General features: G+C 42.7%; 1 protein-coding gene across 1 annotated transcript; it reads right to left on the bottom strand.

Annotated features, from left to right (window-relative positions):
• Positions 1-715: 715 nt before the first annotated feature.
• cxxc1a (CXXC finger protein 1a) lies at positions 716-16,017 on the bottom strand. The gene is made up of 14 exons (XM_085344346.1): positions 15,787-16,017; positions 12,690-12,889; positions 12,503-12,603; positions 10,546-10,688; positions 10,083-10,238; positions 4,768-4,944; positions 4,586-4,687; positions 4,298-4,515; positions 3,146-3,353; positions 2,948-3,058; positions 2,415-2,464; positions 2,239-2,335; positions 1,534-1,686; positions 716-1,442 (listed from the first exon to the last, which is right to left on the bottom strand). The coding sequence occupies exons 1-14, from the start codon at positions 16,015-16,017 to the stop codon at positions 1,296-1,298; spliced, it is 2,094 nt and encodes a 697-aa protein (XP_085200472.1). The 3' UTR covers positions 716-1,295.
• Positions 16,018-18,844: the final 2,827 nt, after the last annotated feature.

The raw sequence follows: 18,844 nt of genomic DNA, 5'->3' as shown, positions 1-18,844 counted from the left end.
AAAATTACAATAATGTATAGGTTTTTTCTTCTTCTGCCTAATAAAATAAAATGAAACTGAATTTAATTACAATAAATTCTGGATTACCTCAAATCTTTCTCATGGATGTTGCATATATTAAATTTTATTAGTCTATTAAAAAAACATGTTGGGTAGCCAGTTTAATGTTGTGATGCAGTGGCATTCACTCTGAGAACAGAAAAGCTCAAAATCAGCACAAATAATGAGATATCAAACTTTATTGAAACATTTTGAACAAACAACAACATAATGATAACACTTTGGATAAAAACAGATATAAAAAAACGAGACATCGAGATCGAAATGAAGGGTTTCCTCTCAGAGGGAAATTAAAGTCACACAGAAAAGTTTGACTTTTATCAATATACAACCAAGAGTTCTTTATCAGGACATTTCTTTTTATTTATTTAATTAATTAATTTCACTTGACTTCAGCTCTTTGTGCTTAAAATTTATTTCCTATGCTTACCCGATTGGCTGTTTATTCACTTAGACTGAAACAAGAGCCAATCAAGTCACAGAATCTATCTTTTTTTTGGCTAGCATTTGATTTTTTTTCTTCTATGCTTACTTTTTTTGATGATCCTATGGGGGAAAGTTTAAACTGATATTTACACAATTTTTATTTGAACTGCAACAGGCTCACATTGTAAAAAGAAACCAGGAGGAATGAGTTGTAACAAGATGACTTAGAGATTTATAAAATGTGTGCATCTTTAGTGAACATGTAGTGTTTCATCATCAACCTTAAGACACATTTCCAAAGCACAGCCACATTTCAGATTGGTCGGATGTGGGTAGTATAATACTTGTAGGTTAAACTGAATGAGAGCAGCTTTCCAGGACGAGGAGGACACATAAGCACCTCATGTAGACATCATGGCTCATTCAGGATCAAATGTGATCATATTTGTGTGTCCAGTCATCCCCAGCTTATTAAAACTAACAGTGAGGATACAACTGCCCACAAAGCTAAGCTGAGATCCAGCTTTCATGGCAGCGTTACCTAAGCAGAAGGTTTAGTTGAGTGTCCATCCATGAGCTCAGGTTTCCTACATTTGTAGTGTGAATATGAAATATAAAAACGGTTTGACTTCCTAAAATCAGATGAGGTCTGAGTTTGAATGAGGCTGGAGTCAGAATCAAATCTCTCTTGTTTTTTGTTCACTTGTGAATGAAACATTGCTCTGACTCACCTTCCCACAAATTTCCACAATAAAACTGCAAACGAGCGTTAAACTCATCCAGGAAAACGTCTGCCTGACGTCACCTGTCTACCTGTCCTTGGCAGAGCGCAGGTCAGTGGTGATTGGGTCGTGCTGGATGGTCTGGTGCAACATCAGAGCCAATAAACCGGCTCGGTTGGTCATGGCGGTCCTCAGATTCCTCTCCTGCTCGAATAGCTCGTCCAGTTTATACCACTGACAGAGACAAAGAGAGAGTTAGAAAAGTCCAGGTGTGTCTTAATGTTAATGACGAGGCACTAAATAAAGTTTGTATGAATAGAGATACCACTCGGACTCTCTCCAGGTCGACTTCGGCCCGGCGAAGTTTCTCCCAGCAGTAATGCTTGTTGCACTTCCTCTTAGACACCCGACAGAACTCGCCGGTTGGCTCAAACACATCTTTGACCAGAGGACATCCGCACACCTCGTCTGCTGGGACCTGCAACAGGAAGTCAATAACAAAGAATCAGGAAAATGTCTGCCTGACTTTGAGTCCAGAGCCAGGACCAGAGTCAGCACCAGCTAGTCCAGAGTCAGGACCAGAGTCGGGATCAGCTAGCTCAGAGTCAGAACCAGACTCTGCCTGACTGTCTCCAGAGTCAGGACCAAAGACTCCAGAGTCAATAAAGCGTCAGGAACATCTGAGTCTCTGAGCCCAAAGCCAGGACCAACCAATCCTGACTTTGTACTCTTCTCCAGACTCTGAGTCCAGACTCAGGACCACATGCCACATTAAAACTGTGCAGCATCCAATTTCTGATGTTATGTCCTTTAAAGACTTGAGACAGTAAGTTAACCTGAACAGAGACATGTTTTAAATATCCACAGCTGACAAGTTATGTAAGAGCACACCAACATAATATTTTAGAGCCCCACAGACATTTGCTAAAATAAAAAAAAGTTCTTCATTGAGTTTAAGAAAGGGAGGAAAAGAGCAGCGGATTAAAGCCTTGATCGAGTCATAAGTTGTTTTCTGTAGACATAAACAAACCTTTGGATCTCTGGAGTGTTCAGGACATAAAACCTGCAGCCGCTTACAGTACGTCTTACTTTGAGGGTTGTAGACATCGCAGAATAACCTGGTGGCTCTGAGAGAGACAGAGAGAGATGAGACACAAACAGAGGAACAGGTAAAGACACGAGGGACGGACAGGTGCACGGTCTTACCCCTCTATGCGTGTTGGATACATGGAACCAAACGATGTTTGACTCTCATACTGTCGGACAAAGAAACAGAAAGATCAGATTAAACAGTTTTCCTTGGTGCCTACATTACCCACAATTTACCTCAGAACAGCTGACTGTCATGCCAGGGGATGTAAAACTAGCTGCTGTGCCATAACCACCATATGCCTGCTAATATTCTGACTTCATGTGCAGACTTAGACCAATGGTGTTAAAAGTGGAGGACCTCAGGGGTGCTAGGTTGCATCAATAATCTTTTAGGGAGAACTTATTATCCTCATTTATTATTAAACTCCAGATGAGTAGCTCTTTTAAACAGAAGATTTGAACAGCAGCATTGGGTGAATTTGCTAAAGGTCATTTTTCCAGCTGTCACTGAATTTCACTGGTTTATTGTGGCCTTTGTTCCCACATCGCTGTTATTAATTTCCTGTTTGATCACCTCATTAAGGCAGCTGTAATTCATATCCAGTACAGACCCCAGGTGGACACACTTCCTGTTTCTTTAAGCTAACCTTAGCGTAGCATCGCTCCATATGACGCAGAGCCACCTTCGGATTGACGGGGTGACTGCAGGAAACACAGAAGATCTGAAAGTCTGTGTCGTCACCGTCACCCTCAGTCACCTGCAGAGACAAACAGAGAGAGGAGACTAACTAACAGCTGATCACACTAACAGCGGAGTGCACTGGGTGGCTGCGGTTGCCACAGACCTCCTCGTGCTGTTGGACTTGCTGAAGTTTGGCATTGGCGATGATGCCTTCTAGCTCATGGAAGCGTTTCTCCATCAGCGTGAGACGCATCCTCGCCGCCTGCTGCTCTTTCCTGATCCGCTCCAGCTGTCTGCGTCCAATCTCCTCGGCAATGCAGGGACTCTGCTGCCACTGCTGGATCCTCTGAGGCAGGATCTCATAGATGCGACTGAGAGACAGAGACGAGGCGTCAAAGAACCAACAGATTTCAGAAACATGTACTGGTTCTGAGAAACCAAATTACACCAAGTTAACAGACAATGTCATGTTTGCTTTCTGCATAAGTTTGAGGTCCTGGGTGAAACCCCAGAGTACACAGTAATAAGGTGTACACGGCACCTAATACACAGCACTAGAAGTGCTGGCACAAATCACATTTTGGTGCCATCTCGGGTGGTCGTGCACAATTTTGGCGGTTTTTACCACCAATCTTTTTTACCTGCAGAAGCACAGAATATCGGATTATACAGCAAGGAGATGCTGCAACAGCTTCATGAGACTCTGGAGAAAACCTTGGAGAAAAAAATCTTGGCAGTTTCTTCCCTTTTGGTTTAACTTCTCTTCAATCAGGGATGATGCAGAGGTTTTCTCTGAATAGCAACACCTATCATTTACTACAGCGGTACCTGTGACGATATCACCACCAAAACCAAAGCGGTGAGCATAATATGCTCTCGAATAGTCAGATCTATGCTAAGCAGCTGAGCTGGATGCTGTTAGAAACTGTGTGAGAAGAATGGGAAGCCAGTCAAATTCACATTAGGCAAGTCCTCTCACCTTCTCAGAGCTGCTGCACAGCAAAGTGACTGACCAGAAAAAAAAACAATCAATGGCGGCAATGGACGTGTTTCACCTCTGGAAAGATGACCAAAGTTTTGTATTTCAGAAATAACCTGCCAGTTTGTGTTTGGAACAAATAGTATGCACTTCTTTTTTCACGTGTAAAAAGGGTTAATGGACTCAACGGTCCAATTAGATATGGTAGCTGACTTGATACAAGCTTTCTAACTTCAGCATAGAACTGCTGAATTTAGAAACTGCTGAATTCTCTGGCGGGCTTGCCGTGTCAGCCGTGTCGTGTTCACATGAACATTTAGATGATCTCAGACTCACTTGGCGGCGAGCTTCATGCCGCACTCCTCGGAGCAGTATTTGGAGTTGGCCCTCGCCGGCTCGATGCATCCTGGACCCAGACACTGCCTCAAAGCTCCGCCTACTTCTTTTACTCCACCCTCTCCCGCTCGCTCACTGTGCCGCACACGCTCTCTGTGACGCTGCTTCACTTTGTGGCGCCGAGGCTTTGCCTCCTCTTTAGGAACAGACACGGACTTCTGCACGAGGACGGGTGTGTTAGTGACATCATAAGTGACATCTGTGGTCAGGTGATCTAACCGCTCTCACCTTCTTCTCCGGCTTCTTCTCGTGTCTCTTCACGTGTTTCACCTTCACCGCCTTCTTCCTCAGAGAGTCGGACTGAGCATCATCCTCTTCACTGTGCCACACCTGCAACAAGAAGACGTGTCACGCACACAGAAAGTGCCTGCCTGGCAGCTGATTGGTTGGAAACACCTGCACACACTGACCAGGTCTCTGTATCCGGCAGCTTTGTATTGCTCGTACAGCTCCAGCTCACTCTCACTGAAACCCTCCTCCTCGTCATCTTCCTCCTCTTCAGTGTGATGCCCCGGCCCTTTTCTCGACAGGCTCCGCCCCCTGGCACCGCTGCGACTCATCTCCTCATCCTTGACCCGAAGCATCTTCTGCTCAGAGAACATATGCAGAGTAAACAGCATCATTAGCACAGCAATAACGGACATCTGTCTAACGGACATCTTTAACAATCAGAACGAGTTAGCAGTTCACCATCAATTTGAATCCCTTGTTAAAGGTGACACATTATGCCTTTCTTGTCATATATACCTGTATTTATAAAGTATTTTTCTTACCGACTACTCAAAGCCCAGGAATCACTTGCCAACCAGTCTAAGAATACACATTTTTCCCTTGCTATGAGTGCTTGTATCAAGTCCAACATGTTGGACCACTCACAAACATTACATGCATGATGTCATGCGAGAAACGTCTAAAGCTAGAACAAAAGTATGGAGCGGGAAACAACCATCCTCCACTCTAAAAAGCCCCATCGCTACGGTAACCAGAGACAAAGATCCAGAACTTTAATCTCACAGTTGTAATCGATACACGGACTGATGTCAATGTGTAACTCTTTTCATCTTACTGACGAATCAAAGCGCTTTAATGTTTTACTCAAAGAATCTGAAAACTATAGGAGAACTGTGTAACAGCAAAGATGGTGGGAGAAGAATGCATTTCAGGGTCAAAGTCGGAAAACTTTTAGCAGCTTCTTTAAAATCAGGTTTGAATAATGATTTTATAGAAGCTTTAAAAAAAAAATCCAGGTTACTTGTGAAATTAAAGTTAATTTATATAATTCTTCAAGAGAACTGTTCAAATAAATGCCCAGAGGGATTTTGAGATGACTGCCAAGTGCAGAGATCTGCTCCTAGATCAGACCCGGGCATCGTATGGACCAGCAGCCACGTGTGCCATCAAAGGGAAATGGGATTCAAATTTTAAATAATTAAATAATCATGTAGTTTGTGCCATTTAAACCACCAAACAGTCTTTGATCAACTCTCCATTAGATAATGCCTTAATGATTTTTTTTTTTTTTTACAGTTTTGTGGGAAACTATAACACAACTTTGGTGCTTTTATTTTGAAGGCAAAAAAAAAAAGAATTTACATATGTTAGTGTATGCAAGCAAATGCAGCTTTGCTGTAAATGCACTGGACGTTTATGAGATACGTGACTCGACAGGAACTCTGACAGGGAGTGTTTTTTCCCACACAGGTAACTACACGCTTGGATAGGCTGAAATGGAACAAGCTGGAAGGTGTGGATGCGAGACAGAGTGACTGAAATTGGCATTTCTGCAGTGCAGTACACACCACCAGGTGTTGAGTAACCAGCACTAAAAATTAACCATGCTGCTAATGTGTTAACCAAAATAGTTAACTACATCAGGGCAGGCGCACTGAACCACAGACAGGCAGTTGCACTTTTAGAGCAGCATAAGGCGATAGTGATATAAGCTACCGCATCGCTATCAGGTGGCTCAGCCTGGGCAAAGGGCAAAAAAGAGGGTTTTGTGAAAAGAAAGGACACTCCAGAGCTCTCAGACACAGAACATAAGGCAGATCTTGAATTTGCTGTTGACATGTATGCATGAATGGACTAAATACAGCACTGTAAGCACACATACAATGTACAGGCCGATGAAGGCTTTCATAAAAAAAGTTTCTCATCAGAGACATGCCAACAGTGAAAGAAGCCATAACATCAGCTTATCGCTTCAGATGGTACTCATGTATGTTAGGAGTCCTGCATGATGAGTTTTCAAGGCAATCTGAAGACTTCAAAACAGTTACAAGTGAATTGTCCTCAGCTGCAGTGTTGATCATGCATCCAGTGAACTCAGTGACCTGCAGTCTGATTCGCTGCTAGCAGAGCACTTCAAGTCAGATTTTTATTCTTCTCTCAAAGAGGAGAACTTTGCACACATAAGGACACATACTCAGAAGATGTTAGCTCTCTTAAAGCTAAGATCCACCTTTAAATGTAAACAAACATTTTCACTGAGGAAGCTTAACAAATCCTGATACAGATGCTCTCAGCAACAGTCACCTGTCTGCCGTGCTTTGCATTCCCAGCTCAGACATTGAACCAAACTTTGAAATCAACTGGTCAAGCTTAAAAAGGCTAGAGTTCTCTCCCCGAAGAACAGAAAAAACCTGAAAATCTGCAGATAAAATAATTAAACTACAGGAAAAACAGCAACAACTTTGCATATCTTTGAAATTCTCTGGTTTCTCATGTGGCCACTTGGGAAAATGATTTGCCCACCTGCTCCAGAATGAATCCTCAGATCTACAGTGACTATAAGATTGTAGATCCATCACCCCTAAAGCAAAGAAGCCCAACAACAGAAAAACCAGGAAATACGAACCATTTATGTGAAATAAAAATTCTGTAATATTCATCCTCTAACTAGATGCAACATGGAAATCAAAGATGAATTCTGCTGCATCATTTCCACATTTAAAGGGAACTTTTCTAGCAGTTACCAAAGTGCTGCAGTATACATTTCACCTGTTTGATTAACATTTTAGGAAACTACAAAACTCTGATGTGCATATTTGATTTGTTCTGTCATTGATTTAAATAACCAGCATTAACTACCTTTTGTCAGAGTTACCTGTGTGCTGCTCCAGTCCTTCCTGGTTGAACAAAACAGGAAATAGAGGGTGGAGCTGGTTAAAATGCAGAGGGGTAGCAAATGGACCAAACCACTCGCTGTGACAGCACGGGGGGTGGGGGATCTGTGTACCGAGTTTAGTTATTGTCTCTGTGGTTTTTCCCCTTTGTGTTTAACAGGCGTTCCTTTGCTGCGTTCAGTCCTCGCTCTTCTGGTTAGACCAGTTCTTCTTTTGTTATCTTTTTCTGAGCAGTGCTCTGTTCAGCTGACCTTCTTTATGGACACAGCTATTTGCTAACCTCGACTTTTTCCTTCCTTTGTTGTTTTAATGTGACTTTGTGATCGCCTGGGTTAAATAAACACCCAGCTTGCAGCTGAACTACCTGTGTCTGTAGTTTGACTGAAAGTCTCCAACATTTTTTGTCTTTTTCTCCCTCAAGTCTTAAAAAAAGAACTGGATCAATTTCCTACCACAACTTGAACCTGAAAAAAAGACGCTTTAAAAAGTTCTTGAAACCATGAAATCATTTACAAAGATTTGCAAGGCTAAAGCTTTTGCCCTGACTTTACAGTTTCAGTTATACAGTGTACCTTGAACTCTTGAACCTCTTTTAAATGTGTCATTCCTCTGCTACCCTGTGCTGGTCAGTGTTTACGGCCTGACTCACTCATTTACAAAAGCAAATATGAAGGATCGCTGCTGCCAAGACTGCGTGCAGCCAAAGCTCAGCAACATGACGATTCATCAGTCCCAGTCAGGCTGCAGTAATGTATTTACTATGGTGGGCCAAGAGTGCCAAAATGAATTAATCAAATACATCAGTAAATAATTAATTAAATATGTCAATAATTAATGACAATTAAAAATTATTAATTAACGGATTAATTGTGACAGCAATTACTTAGATAAATACATAATTAATTAAATATGTATTTAATTCATTTTAATTGGAAATAAAAATCTAATAATTTATTAAATGATAAGATAAGATAATAAGAAGATAAGAAGAAGAAGACAAGAACAATGAAAGGCAGTTCGGCATCTCTCCATTAGCAGTATGTAGATTTTTTTACATTAAAATTGCTTTAGAATAAAAGATAAAAGATACATAGATATATACACCTGTATACAAGTTATATATGCTGTAAGGTGCATTGCAAAGGAGCAGGTGCAATATAAGGTACAATGTAATCTTTGGTAGTGCACATTGAGTAAGAGGTTGGTTGCATTATTATAATAAATTATATTAATTAGACCTGCTATTAATTATGATAAAGACGGTTCATAAATAGAATATTTAAAAGTAACAAATTAAAATTGAATGAATTATGTATATATTTACTTAATATATGATACATTTAATAAGTTAGTTAACCCTTTAAGACCTACCATAGAACCAAGTCCGCCAGAGCTTACTTTATATTTTTACATGCTGTAGTGCCATTTTTGGGAGCATTTCAAGTTGCTATACATCAATACAACTGTTATAGCCCATATTTTAATAATATGTATGCATTAAGTCCATAGTAACTACATTAATTGCAAAAAAGTGCAATAAACTACAAAAAAATTGAAAATCGTTTTTGTTTTTTTTTTACATATATTTCTACTTGGAGAAATTTAAGAGGTTTATCCCTCAAAACTTTAAATACAAAAAAGTTGCAAAAAATAGTTTACAACAGGAAATTTATTTTGAGTGTCTTCATAGTTTTATTTTTGAGATACACCAATTTTTATATACACTGCAGGAAAAACGAAAAACAATCCTATGATGCAAATTTGCAAAGAAAACAGCAGGTGCATCAAAATAAACTATTTCCAGCTGTGCAATTCGAGTTCTAAGCATCCCAGAAACTATTCAGAAAAGCATAAAGTCAAACATGACTTATAAAAACACCAGTATAGGCTCTTAAGGCCTACAAGTAAAAAACTAAATTTTCCGCGAAAATGACGTCACTTCCGGTTTCGGGCAGGAAATGGTGGACATGCGATCATTCACGCTGACGTCTGTTTCAATGTGGGAAGTGTTACGAACAGCTGATCGGATCGGCAAATCGTGTTTCTGGAATATTATGTTTTTGTTGCTGCAAGCGCTTTTTATGCAATTTTTGCAAAGCTTTATGTGGAAGGAAACCGTGACCGAGGACAAGCTGATGGCATAAGATGTAAGTACAACTCCTCCGGTTTCATATGCAAAGAAAATTATTGCGCTAGCTTATGCGGTTGCAGTGCTACCGGGATTTAAAAATAGTTACACAAAAAAGAGCGTGCCCACTCTGACCGGCTTCAAAGGGTTAATGATGGAGTTCTTTAAGTCATTTTGGCACTTGTGGCCCTTCATAAGAAAGTAACCAGCTATGTTATTAGTATTCTGCAATTAGACAAAAAAATGTAACGAAACTGTCTACTGGTGACCTGCTGTGGTTTTGACTGTTAAATTTTCTCATGTATGAGCACCGGCTGTAGCGCTGTGAAGACATGACATGTGTAAGTGTAAAACAAAGCGCGCACACACACACGTACACAAATCGATCACACTGTCTGCCTCAGTTTCAGGGATTTTTATTTCCCTCCACTCGCACATTTTCACTGTATGACAATGAGGTTTATTCACGTACCCGGGCTCGGACCTCACACTGCCGGAGCCGGCACTTCTGTCTGATTTTGTTCGGGCCTCCAAACTTCTTCATGTCTTTACAGAAGTCGCACTGAGCGCAGTCCTCCGTCCTCAGGCAGGCGTCACACTCTCCACACATCCTCGCCGAACGCTTGATCTGGAAAAACGAACAAGGAAACCGAAGCGGTATGAACGGCATCGACACTCCAAGTCTCCCGCGAAAACCCGGATTGTGGCTGGAGCTTCAACCTAAGCACTTAAAGGACTTAAAAGTTTGAAAATTCATATGTAAGAGCAGCTAAAATTGTCAGCTGATGGATACGGAAAGGAAGAAGTTGAAGGTTAAGATACTTTAACTAGTAGCAGGTAAAAGTTAGTTTGACCCTCTGAGGTGTAAGTCAGCCTAACCCCAGCCTGAGCAGTTAAAGTGCTGGCTGAACTGTGTCATGTGATCTCTTGGGTACCTGTGAGCCCCGCCTCTTGTCAGTCTTCTGCTGGGGGGTGGAGCTTCCATCTCCATCAGTTTTATCATCTCTCTCCGGTTCCGACTCTCTCTCCTCCTTCATCTTCTTCTGACGGTATTTAATCTCCAGCGAAGAGTCTCTGTCTGCAGACAACACAACGCACAGATCACAGCTTTAACACCTGAAGAGGACCAACTGTGCTCTTCAACAGCTCGAGGTTTTTATTCTGAGACTAGAGAAACATTACAGGATTTATAGTTTAAAAACCTCCTTCACGTTAAAGTGGCTCTTTTGATCAGCTTGTCCTGTACAAACCAGTTTTTCTCATCTGTGGAACATTGGCCATCTCAAATACACTGCACAAAAAAGTCATAGGAGACACAACAGATGTCAATGGGAGAAAAAATTATGGTGCTGGATATCTGATAAAACTGGGTAATGTGTAAGGAAAAAAAAGGATTGGGGGGGGGGTGTCCTCTCAGATCTGGACCCGGACATCACTGATCTCCTGGACAGTCTGAAGTGCAACCTGGCAGATGGGCAGAAGCATGATGTCCCAGAGGTGTCCTAATGGATTTATGTCAGTCAAATATAGGGACAGTCAATGGTATCAATTCATTCATCCTCCTGGAGCTGCCTGCATGCTCTCACCACATGAGGTTGGGCATTGTCGTGCAGTAAGAGGAACCCAGGATCCCCTGCACCACTGTAGGGTCTGACAGTGGGTCCAAGGATTTAATGGCCTGTAGAGGTCTGTGCATCCCTCCATGGATAAGACTCCACAGACCATCACTGATAAGCAGTGAGTGCAGGAGCCTCAGACATTGACACCAGTGCTCTACAGGAAGTCATTTTGTAGCTCTGACAGTGCCCATCCTGTTCCTCCGTGCACAAAGGAGCAGATACCGGTGCTGCTGATGGGTTTCTAGTCCCTATCCAGCTCTCTGAGAGTCACTGTAAGTCTCCTGGAATCTCCTCCATGCTCCTGAGACTGTGCTGGGAGTCACAGCAGACCTTCTGGCAATGGCACGTATTAAATGTGCAACTTCTGTAGGGTCCAGATTAGGGCTGTGCGATACGACCAAAATCTCATATCCCAATATAAGACATTTATTGTCCCAACAACGAGATTTATCACAAAAATTTTACATTTTCTGTAAATTCTGTGAACTGGGCAACTCGACTTGCGTGAAGAGTTTTCAGCTGGGCGTCGTGTGCCTGGAGTCAAGTTTTCTTTGTGAGTATTTATTACTCGTGCTGCGGGGAAAGCCTGTTCTAAGGTTTATTTTTTAGCACATGACGGCTCTTTTTAGCGTCTCATCTGTAAACACTCTGCATACTATTTCACATGATTCAGTTTATTTTGAAAAATCTCAACAGGATCTTCAGCTTTATTGTGAAAGGTCTATGTGGAAAATAAACAAGCGGATGGCAGAGCCATCGTTGTTGGTAACGACAACGCATAAAAACAGTCGCTTGTCCGTCTGTAGTGTGGTTATATGAAAATATAAGAGAAAGAGAGAACTTTAAGAAATTCTACAGTGACCATCAAAACGATTAAAAAATATTGCCATAAACTGTTTATTTTGGGACACCACGGAACAAACGATAGCTCCTCTAGTACACCTGTTGTTAGTTTCATTAGTTTCTTAGTTGCCCCTTGGGGATAAATAAAGTCTCTCTGATTCTGATTAACACCAGAGCAGCTGAAACTGATTCACGACCTCTTCTGCTCCTTAAGTGACCACATCCATATCCCAGAGGTTTGATGCTAAACCTTTGAGCAGTGTATATATGACACAAAATGAGAAAAACTATAAAAAATCCCCTTTAAGCTAGTTTAAAGAGGATTTCTGTAAATGAATTCAGTCTTAAAGCAAATATTCAGAGGTCTATTTTTATCAGTGGACTAATACACATTATGTTTTCTTCCAGCTCAGAGAGGAGGGACACTGACTTCTGCAGGGCGGGCAGTACCACACTCTGATGGCTTTGGCTGCCTTCTCCGAAACTCCAATACAGTCTCCATGAAACCACTCCGTGCAGCTGTCGCACCCTCTGACGGACACACAGACAGACAGGTTAGGGTTAACAGCTGTGTTTGTTTGTTTATTGTTTACAGATAAATAAATAAAGTGTGTTACATCATGAAGCAGTTGATATCTGGTTTCCTGCAGACACAGTAAACCGGAGCGCTCATGGTGTCCATGGGAAATCTGCCCCGTCCTCCTCCTCCGTCACCTTCTTCACCTCCCTCCACTTTTCCTCCTCTTCCTCCCCCCTCCTCCCCTTCCTCCCCCTCCTCCTCATCCGGGGCTCGCTCTGCTCCTGCAGCCTCTTCAGACTGACAAACAAACAAGAAACACACAAACCTGAAAAGAGTTCATCATCAGAGATCTCACTCGGTTTTACTACAAAGAGGATTCGTCTTCTGTGTTCATCGCGAAAGACCAGCACCAACACAAACTGGAGTAGCCCACGTTACTGGTTGGTCCACATTATTCTGACGGTGCCCCCCTCAGAGCATCGCAGCCTGCAGAGCTGTGTGTGGCACCAGCAGACTGCTCTGTGTTGTGCTTACCTGAGCAGATTATCCAGAGTCTTTTTTGGCTTCAAACAGGCTAAACTTTATTAATATAAGACATATTTTCCAGCCCTACTGACCAAAGTACCCACATCCTTTAGCCCTTTTAATACTATATTACAGTACAGTGCTTTTCCTGTAACACTCATACCACTGGGTTGTCTGTAGCAGCTGTTAGTCTGCACTACAAACCCTAAAAAGTGAAATGTAAATAAAAACAGAATGCAATGACTTAGAAATATCATAAACCCAGATTTTATTCACAACAGTGAATAAACTGTTTAGACTGAGACATTTTACTATTTCATCTAATATTCTGAACATTTTGCAACCAGTCAGATTTAACTGGGAACATGTCAGTGACATGTTTGGGTATAAAAAGAGCCTCGCAGAGGGGCCGCGTTTCACTCTTCAGAGTTACACTTTCAGAATAATGCTGCTCAACATAAATATTCCATCATCTGCAGTCCGTAATATCATCAGATAATCTGAAGAAATCTCTGTGTGCAGTGGACAAGGCCAAAAATTGGATGCCTGTGATGTTCAGACCCACAAATCTCTGAGCCAAAGCTGGACTGAGACAGTGGAAAAACTGATCTGAGGTCAGCAGTATCAACATTTTTAAATTATTTCTGGAAAATATGGACGCCGTGTCCCTCGGACTAAGGAGGAGCGGGACCATCCAGCCTGTTATCAGCACTCAGTTCAAAAGCCTCTGAGGGTACAGGAGTCCATTAGTGCCTTTGGAATTGAACACTTGCACATCTGTAACCATGAGTGCAGAAAGGTATACACAAGTTTTAGAGCATCAAATGCTCCCATCCAGGGAAGGCCTTGGATATTTCACTAAAATAATGCTAAGTAGGGCTGCCACGATTAGTCGACTAGTCACGATTACGTCGACTATCAAAATTGTCAACGACTAATTTAATAGACGACTCGACGTTTGAAGCTTTGTAAGATCCTGAAAGACGCAGGAATAAGCAGCAGGATTTAAGTGTAATAACGGACTGAAACAGAAGATGGCAGCACTGCATATACAAGGATGCCAGCTGCCGTTAAACTCTGAAGAAGAAGAAATTCAGGGGCCCCATTTGTAGGCCGATTCTGTCACAGCGACGAAGGCTGTCCAAATTCGAAGACTCCTCCAAACGCGGCCGACAAATGCATCCTTCATTTCCCCAGATTTGAAGGATGGGTCGGGTGTATCCATCGTGGCCCAACCTATCCCAGAATTCCTAGCGCGGCCCAGCCAATTCCAGTTTCCAACAATGGCGGCAGCTACTTAGTTTTAATATTACTCTTATTACTCTGTCTGGGTCACAAAATAAACATTTAAAATATTTTCAGGCGAGAATGTAGCTGTGTAAACTTCAAATATCTGCTCGGTTTATCAAGACATCATATATTTGTAAAAGCGCTCCGACGTTTTCGGAGACGTCTGTTACCCACCAGCTCGATAGCTAACCGGGGTTCAAGGCTCACTAAAGCCAGTGAGAACATTGAACTCCCAGTACATCGTTTTCGGGGGGACTGGGAATCTATCCTACCTCACAAATCATCCTACCCGTTGTTTCTGCGCATTCGCGTAACACAACTCCCAAATTTACATAATTTTTAACCCATTGTGAACACTTATTATGGTTATGGTTTGGATTAGTCATAAGTCGCTGTCAAATTATAATACGTGTAGGACGATTTCTCAGAACAGCGGCACTGCTGAGCAGCTAGAAACCCACTCCCCCTGAGGAACCTGGATTCAGAAGAAACGTGACAGGAAACTCCAGACCCGGTTCAGGACCTAAAAAATACTCCTCTGAGACCTGCGGATCCCTGGACTAGATTACTACTGAGACTGTGGAGCGGCTTTTATTTGGAAAATATAAAAAATCTAGATCTCATCAGACCAGTTTCAGGTCTAAGAACAGTTTTATTTAATACATTTGATCTATACTCTAACACCTGGATTAAACCCCAGAGACCAAAGTCCAGACACAAAACCAGGACCCGGAGGCTCATTCGATCTGTTTATAACTCAACAATATCCACAAAAACAAGGCGCAGTCTGTTATCGCACTAAGTCTGTATTACATTGGTCTACAGGATCCACACAAATTCATTCACATCAATTAAGACATCACTGTCTGTTTAACATTAATAACTAATATTTCCCTGTCCGAGCCACCAAAGGTGTGCAGAAGCAAAGACTGCACACAACGACATCAGACTGAAAGTGTGGTGTGTTACTCATTTTACCTCTTTATTTGCATCATGAATTGATTGTGGGAAGTAACTGCAAGGTAAAGGAAAACAGAAGCATGTGAAACAGACGAGCCTGCATTAAAACCACTAAAGTGTCCTTTAAAAAACCCGCCTGGTGACACCTGAAACCCGCCACCGTGCAGTGATTTAACAGCTGATTTCTCCACATGCAGCCTGCACGAACCACGTGACAGCATCTCCAGTCCTCCCTGATCACCAGCTTTAACCTCCTGCAGGAGCAGAGCTCTCCTCACGCCTCTGCTGCTCCGCTCCGACCAGACTCCGTTTACTTTTCTGCAGATTTTAGCCGCGTTTAGGCTGCAGGATGGAGAAAAAGGGAGCTGCTCCTCTCTTCTCCTCCATCAGTACAACGTGACAAACAAACCCGGACTCACCATGAGCTGCTGCAGCTGCTGTGAATTCACAGAAGAAGAAGGAGAAGGAGGAGAAGAAGAGTCGCTTCTCCGGTTGAAGCTGCAGCCTCTCGCTCGTTTTACAAGCTCACCAAAAATCTGCAAAAATCTCTTTGTGTCCGCATCATTATTGTTTTCCTCTTCTGTAGTTTTGACCGAGGAGCACAAACGGCGTGTGTGTGTCGCCACCTGCTGGAGGGGAGGCTGTGACATTAGAACACGCGTTTGGGTTTTTGGAGGTAATTTAAGCCTGCAGACAAAACCGTGAAGACTGAGAGGTACCAAAGTGCAGGGAGCTGCAGTGACTCAGATCTGAAGGGTCACATGACACTTTACACGAGAATAAAACTGATCTCTGATGTTTGGACTCCAGTCTGTGAACACAGCGATAACACAGTGAACAGGTTTCTCAGGAGCAATCCTTCCTCAGGTCTACAGGAGGAAAACAGGCTGTATAAATCATGTGAATGAGCATGCACATGTGTTTGTTGTCTTTAAATGATTAACACCTGTCCCAGCTGCTACTGCGACACTTATTAATTATTAAGTTTACGGCTCACTTGTGAGCAGCTTGTGACTGTTTTGGTCTGAAATCTTCTGATGTTGTTTAATAGAAACAATCATCATAAACTCGAGACTCGGCTCTTTGCAGCTTTCCTTTCACACCATTGGACTGTTTCATCATGAAGTGCAGTTCTCCCTGCGTCCAGCAGGTGGCAGCAGTGAAGCACATTCAAGCCTCCGCCGGCAGCTCAACATCTGCTGAAACATCTGGAATTACTCCTGAGTCCTGCAGCAGCTGCAGATTTCACAAATGCCGACCTCATGAAGCGATTTCTAATGGATTCCAGTTAATAAGCTTCACTTTTTTCTAAAAGTTTCTGCTTGTTTTTATTTTTAATTATCAAAACATCTGCTTCGTATTGCTTTTGGTAAACACAGCAGTGCTGCCACAGCATCACTTCAGTCATTCATGGGTGTTCAGCAGAGCTTCTGGATGTTTTATATTCTTTATTTTTAAGCATTTTTATATTTTATAATGTCAATAAAAAGTTCCCAGAAAAAGAAATAATTTATTTCTAATTGTAAATATGTTTTAAATTATTATGAACACTTTAATATCTGATTAATAATAATGATTGGAATTTTTTTTTTTTAAAGTAATTTCATTACACCAGAAATTACAATCAAACATATATAGATGTCCAGATGGCATCAGCTCGAGGGTCGTCAGGTCCTGCGCGGACCAACTGTGTGGGGTGATGGAGCACCTCTTCAACCTGAGCCTGAGGTTGGGAAGAGTCCCACAGCTCTGGAAAACCTCCTGTGTTGTACCAGTGCCAAAGACTTCACGCCCCAAGGACCTCAACAGCTACAGGCCGGTGGCTCTGACATCCCACCTGATGAAGACCCTGGAGCGGTTGGTCCTGGCTCAGCTTCGGCGCCTAATAAGCTCATCACTGGACCCACTTCAGTTTGCCTACCAGCCTGGCATTGGAGCGGATGATGCCGTCATTCACCTCCTACATCATTCCCTCGCTCACCTGGAGACCGCTGGAAGCACTGTGAGAATCATGTTCTTTGATTTCTCCAGTGCCTTCAACACCATTCTTCCCTCGGTTCTAAAGGACAAGCTGGTGAACTCTGGAGTGGACCATCACCTCACTACCTGGATCCTGGACTACCTCACCGACCGACCACAGTATGTGAGGACTCAGGGCTGTGTGTCGGACAGGGTCGTCTGCAGTACGGGGGCCCCACAGGGAACGGTTCTGGCTCCGTTCCTCTTCACCATCTACACTGCAGACTTCTCCCACAATTCCACCCAGTGCTTCCTGCAGAAGTTTTCTGATGACTCTGCAATAGTCGGCCTCATCACTGATGGGGACGACAAGGAGTACAGAGGTCTGACCCAAGACTTTGTGGACTGGTGCCAGCTGAACTACCTCCAGATCAACGCCAGTAAAACCAAGGAACTGGTGGTAGACTTCCGCAGGCACAAGCATTCTCCACTGCAACCACTGAACATCCAAGGTATGGACATTGAGGCTGTGGACAGCTACAGGTACCTTGGTGTTCATCTGAACAATAGACTGGACTGGACTCATAACTCAGACGCCCTCTACAGGAAAGGGCAGAGCAGGCTGTACCTGCTGCGGAGACTCAGGTCGTTTGGAGTGGAGGGCCCACTCCTGAAGACCTTCTATGACTCTGTTGTGGCTTCTGCTATCTTTTATGGTGTGGTCTGCTGGGGCGGCAGCATCTCTGCTGGGGACAGGAAGAGACTGAACAGGGTGATCCGAAGGGCCAGCTCTGTTCTAGGATGCCCTCTGGACCCAGTGGAGGTGGTGAGTGACAGGAGAACGGCGGCTAAGCTGTCATCCCTGTTGGACAACATCTCCCACCCCATGCAGCAGACTGTGACAGCACTGAGCAGCTCCTTCAGTGGGAGACTGCGGCACCCACGGTGTGGGACGGAGAGATTTCGCAGGTCTTTCCTCCCCACTGCTGTCAGACTCCACAACAAAGACTTTAACTGATCAAGCACACACATCCATACATATGCAATAATACTAAGTGCAATAATCCTTTCTGTCATCGTTGTATTTTTACTCAGTTGTATATAGTATTTGTATTTGTATTCTATTTTTATCTTATTGTATATTTATTTTATTTTATTCTACTGTATATAGTATTTTATTTTATTCTATTCTGTACAGTTGTGTACTGTATTTATTCTTATTGTATTCTAATTTTTGCCTCATAACTTTTGCACTGTCCACTTCCTGCTGTGACAAAACAAATTTCCCACGTGTGGGACTAATAAAGGTTATCTTATCTTATCTTATAATTTTATATTATTCTGAACATTTTCCCCAGGTCATCTGCTGATCGTGGGAGCTCTTCATTTCTACAGAGCTTCTGGAAAATAATACAGAGTTAAACAGGGGCCCAGCAGCTGACTGCTGCCCCAGTGACCCTGAAGAGGAGAAGCCAGCCCTGCTGCGTGTGTGTGTGTTTGTGTGTGTGTGTGTGTGCT

Source organism: Diplotaxodon limnothrissa, linkage group LG20 (genome assembly GCF_057381915.1).
Source record: "Diplotaxodon limnothrissa isolate DT_005_m linkage group LG20, D_limnothrissa_male_GT1.1, whole genome shotgun sequence".
Taxonomy (NCBI): domain Eukaryota; kingdom Metazoa; phylum Chordata; class Actinopteri; order Cichliformes; family Cichlidae; genus Diplotaxodon; species Diplotaxodon limnothrissa.
This window is presented reverse-complemented; position numbering and strand designations above follow the sequence as displayed.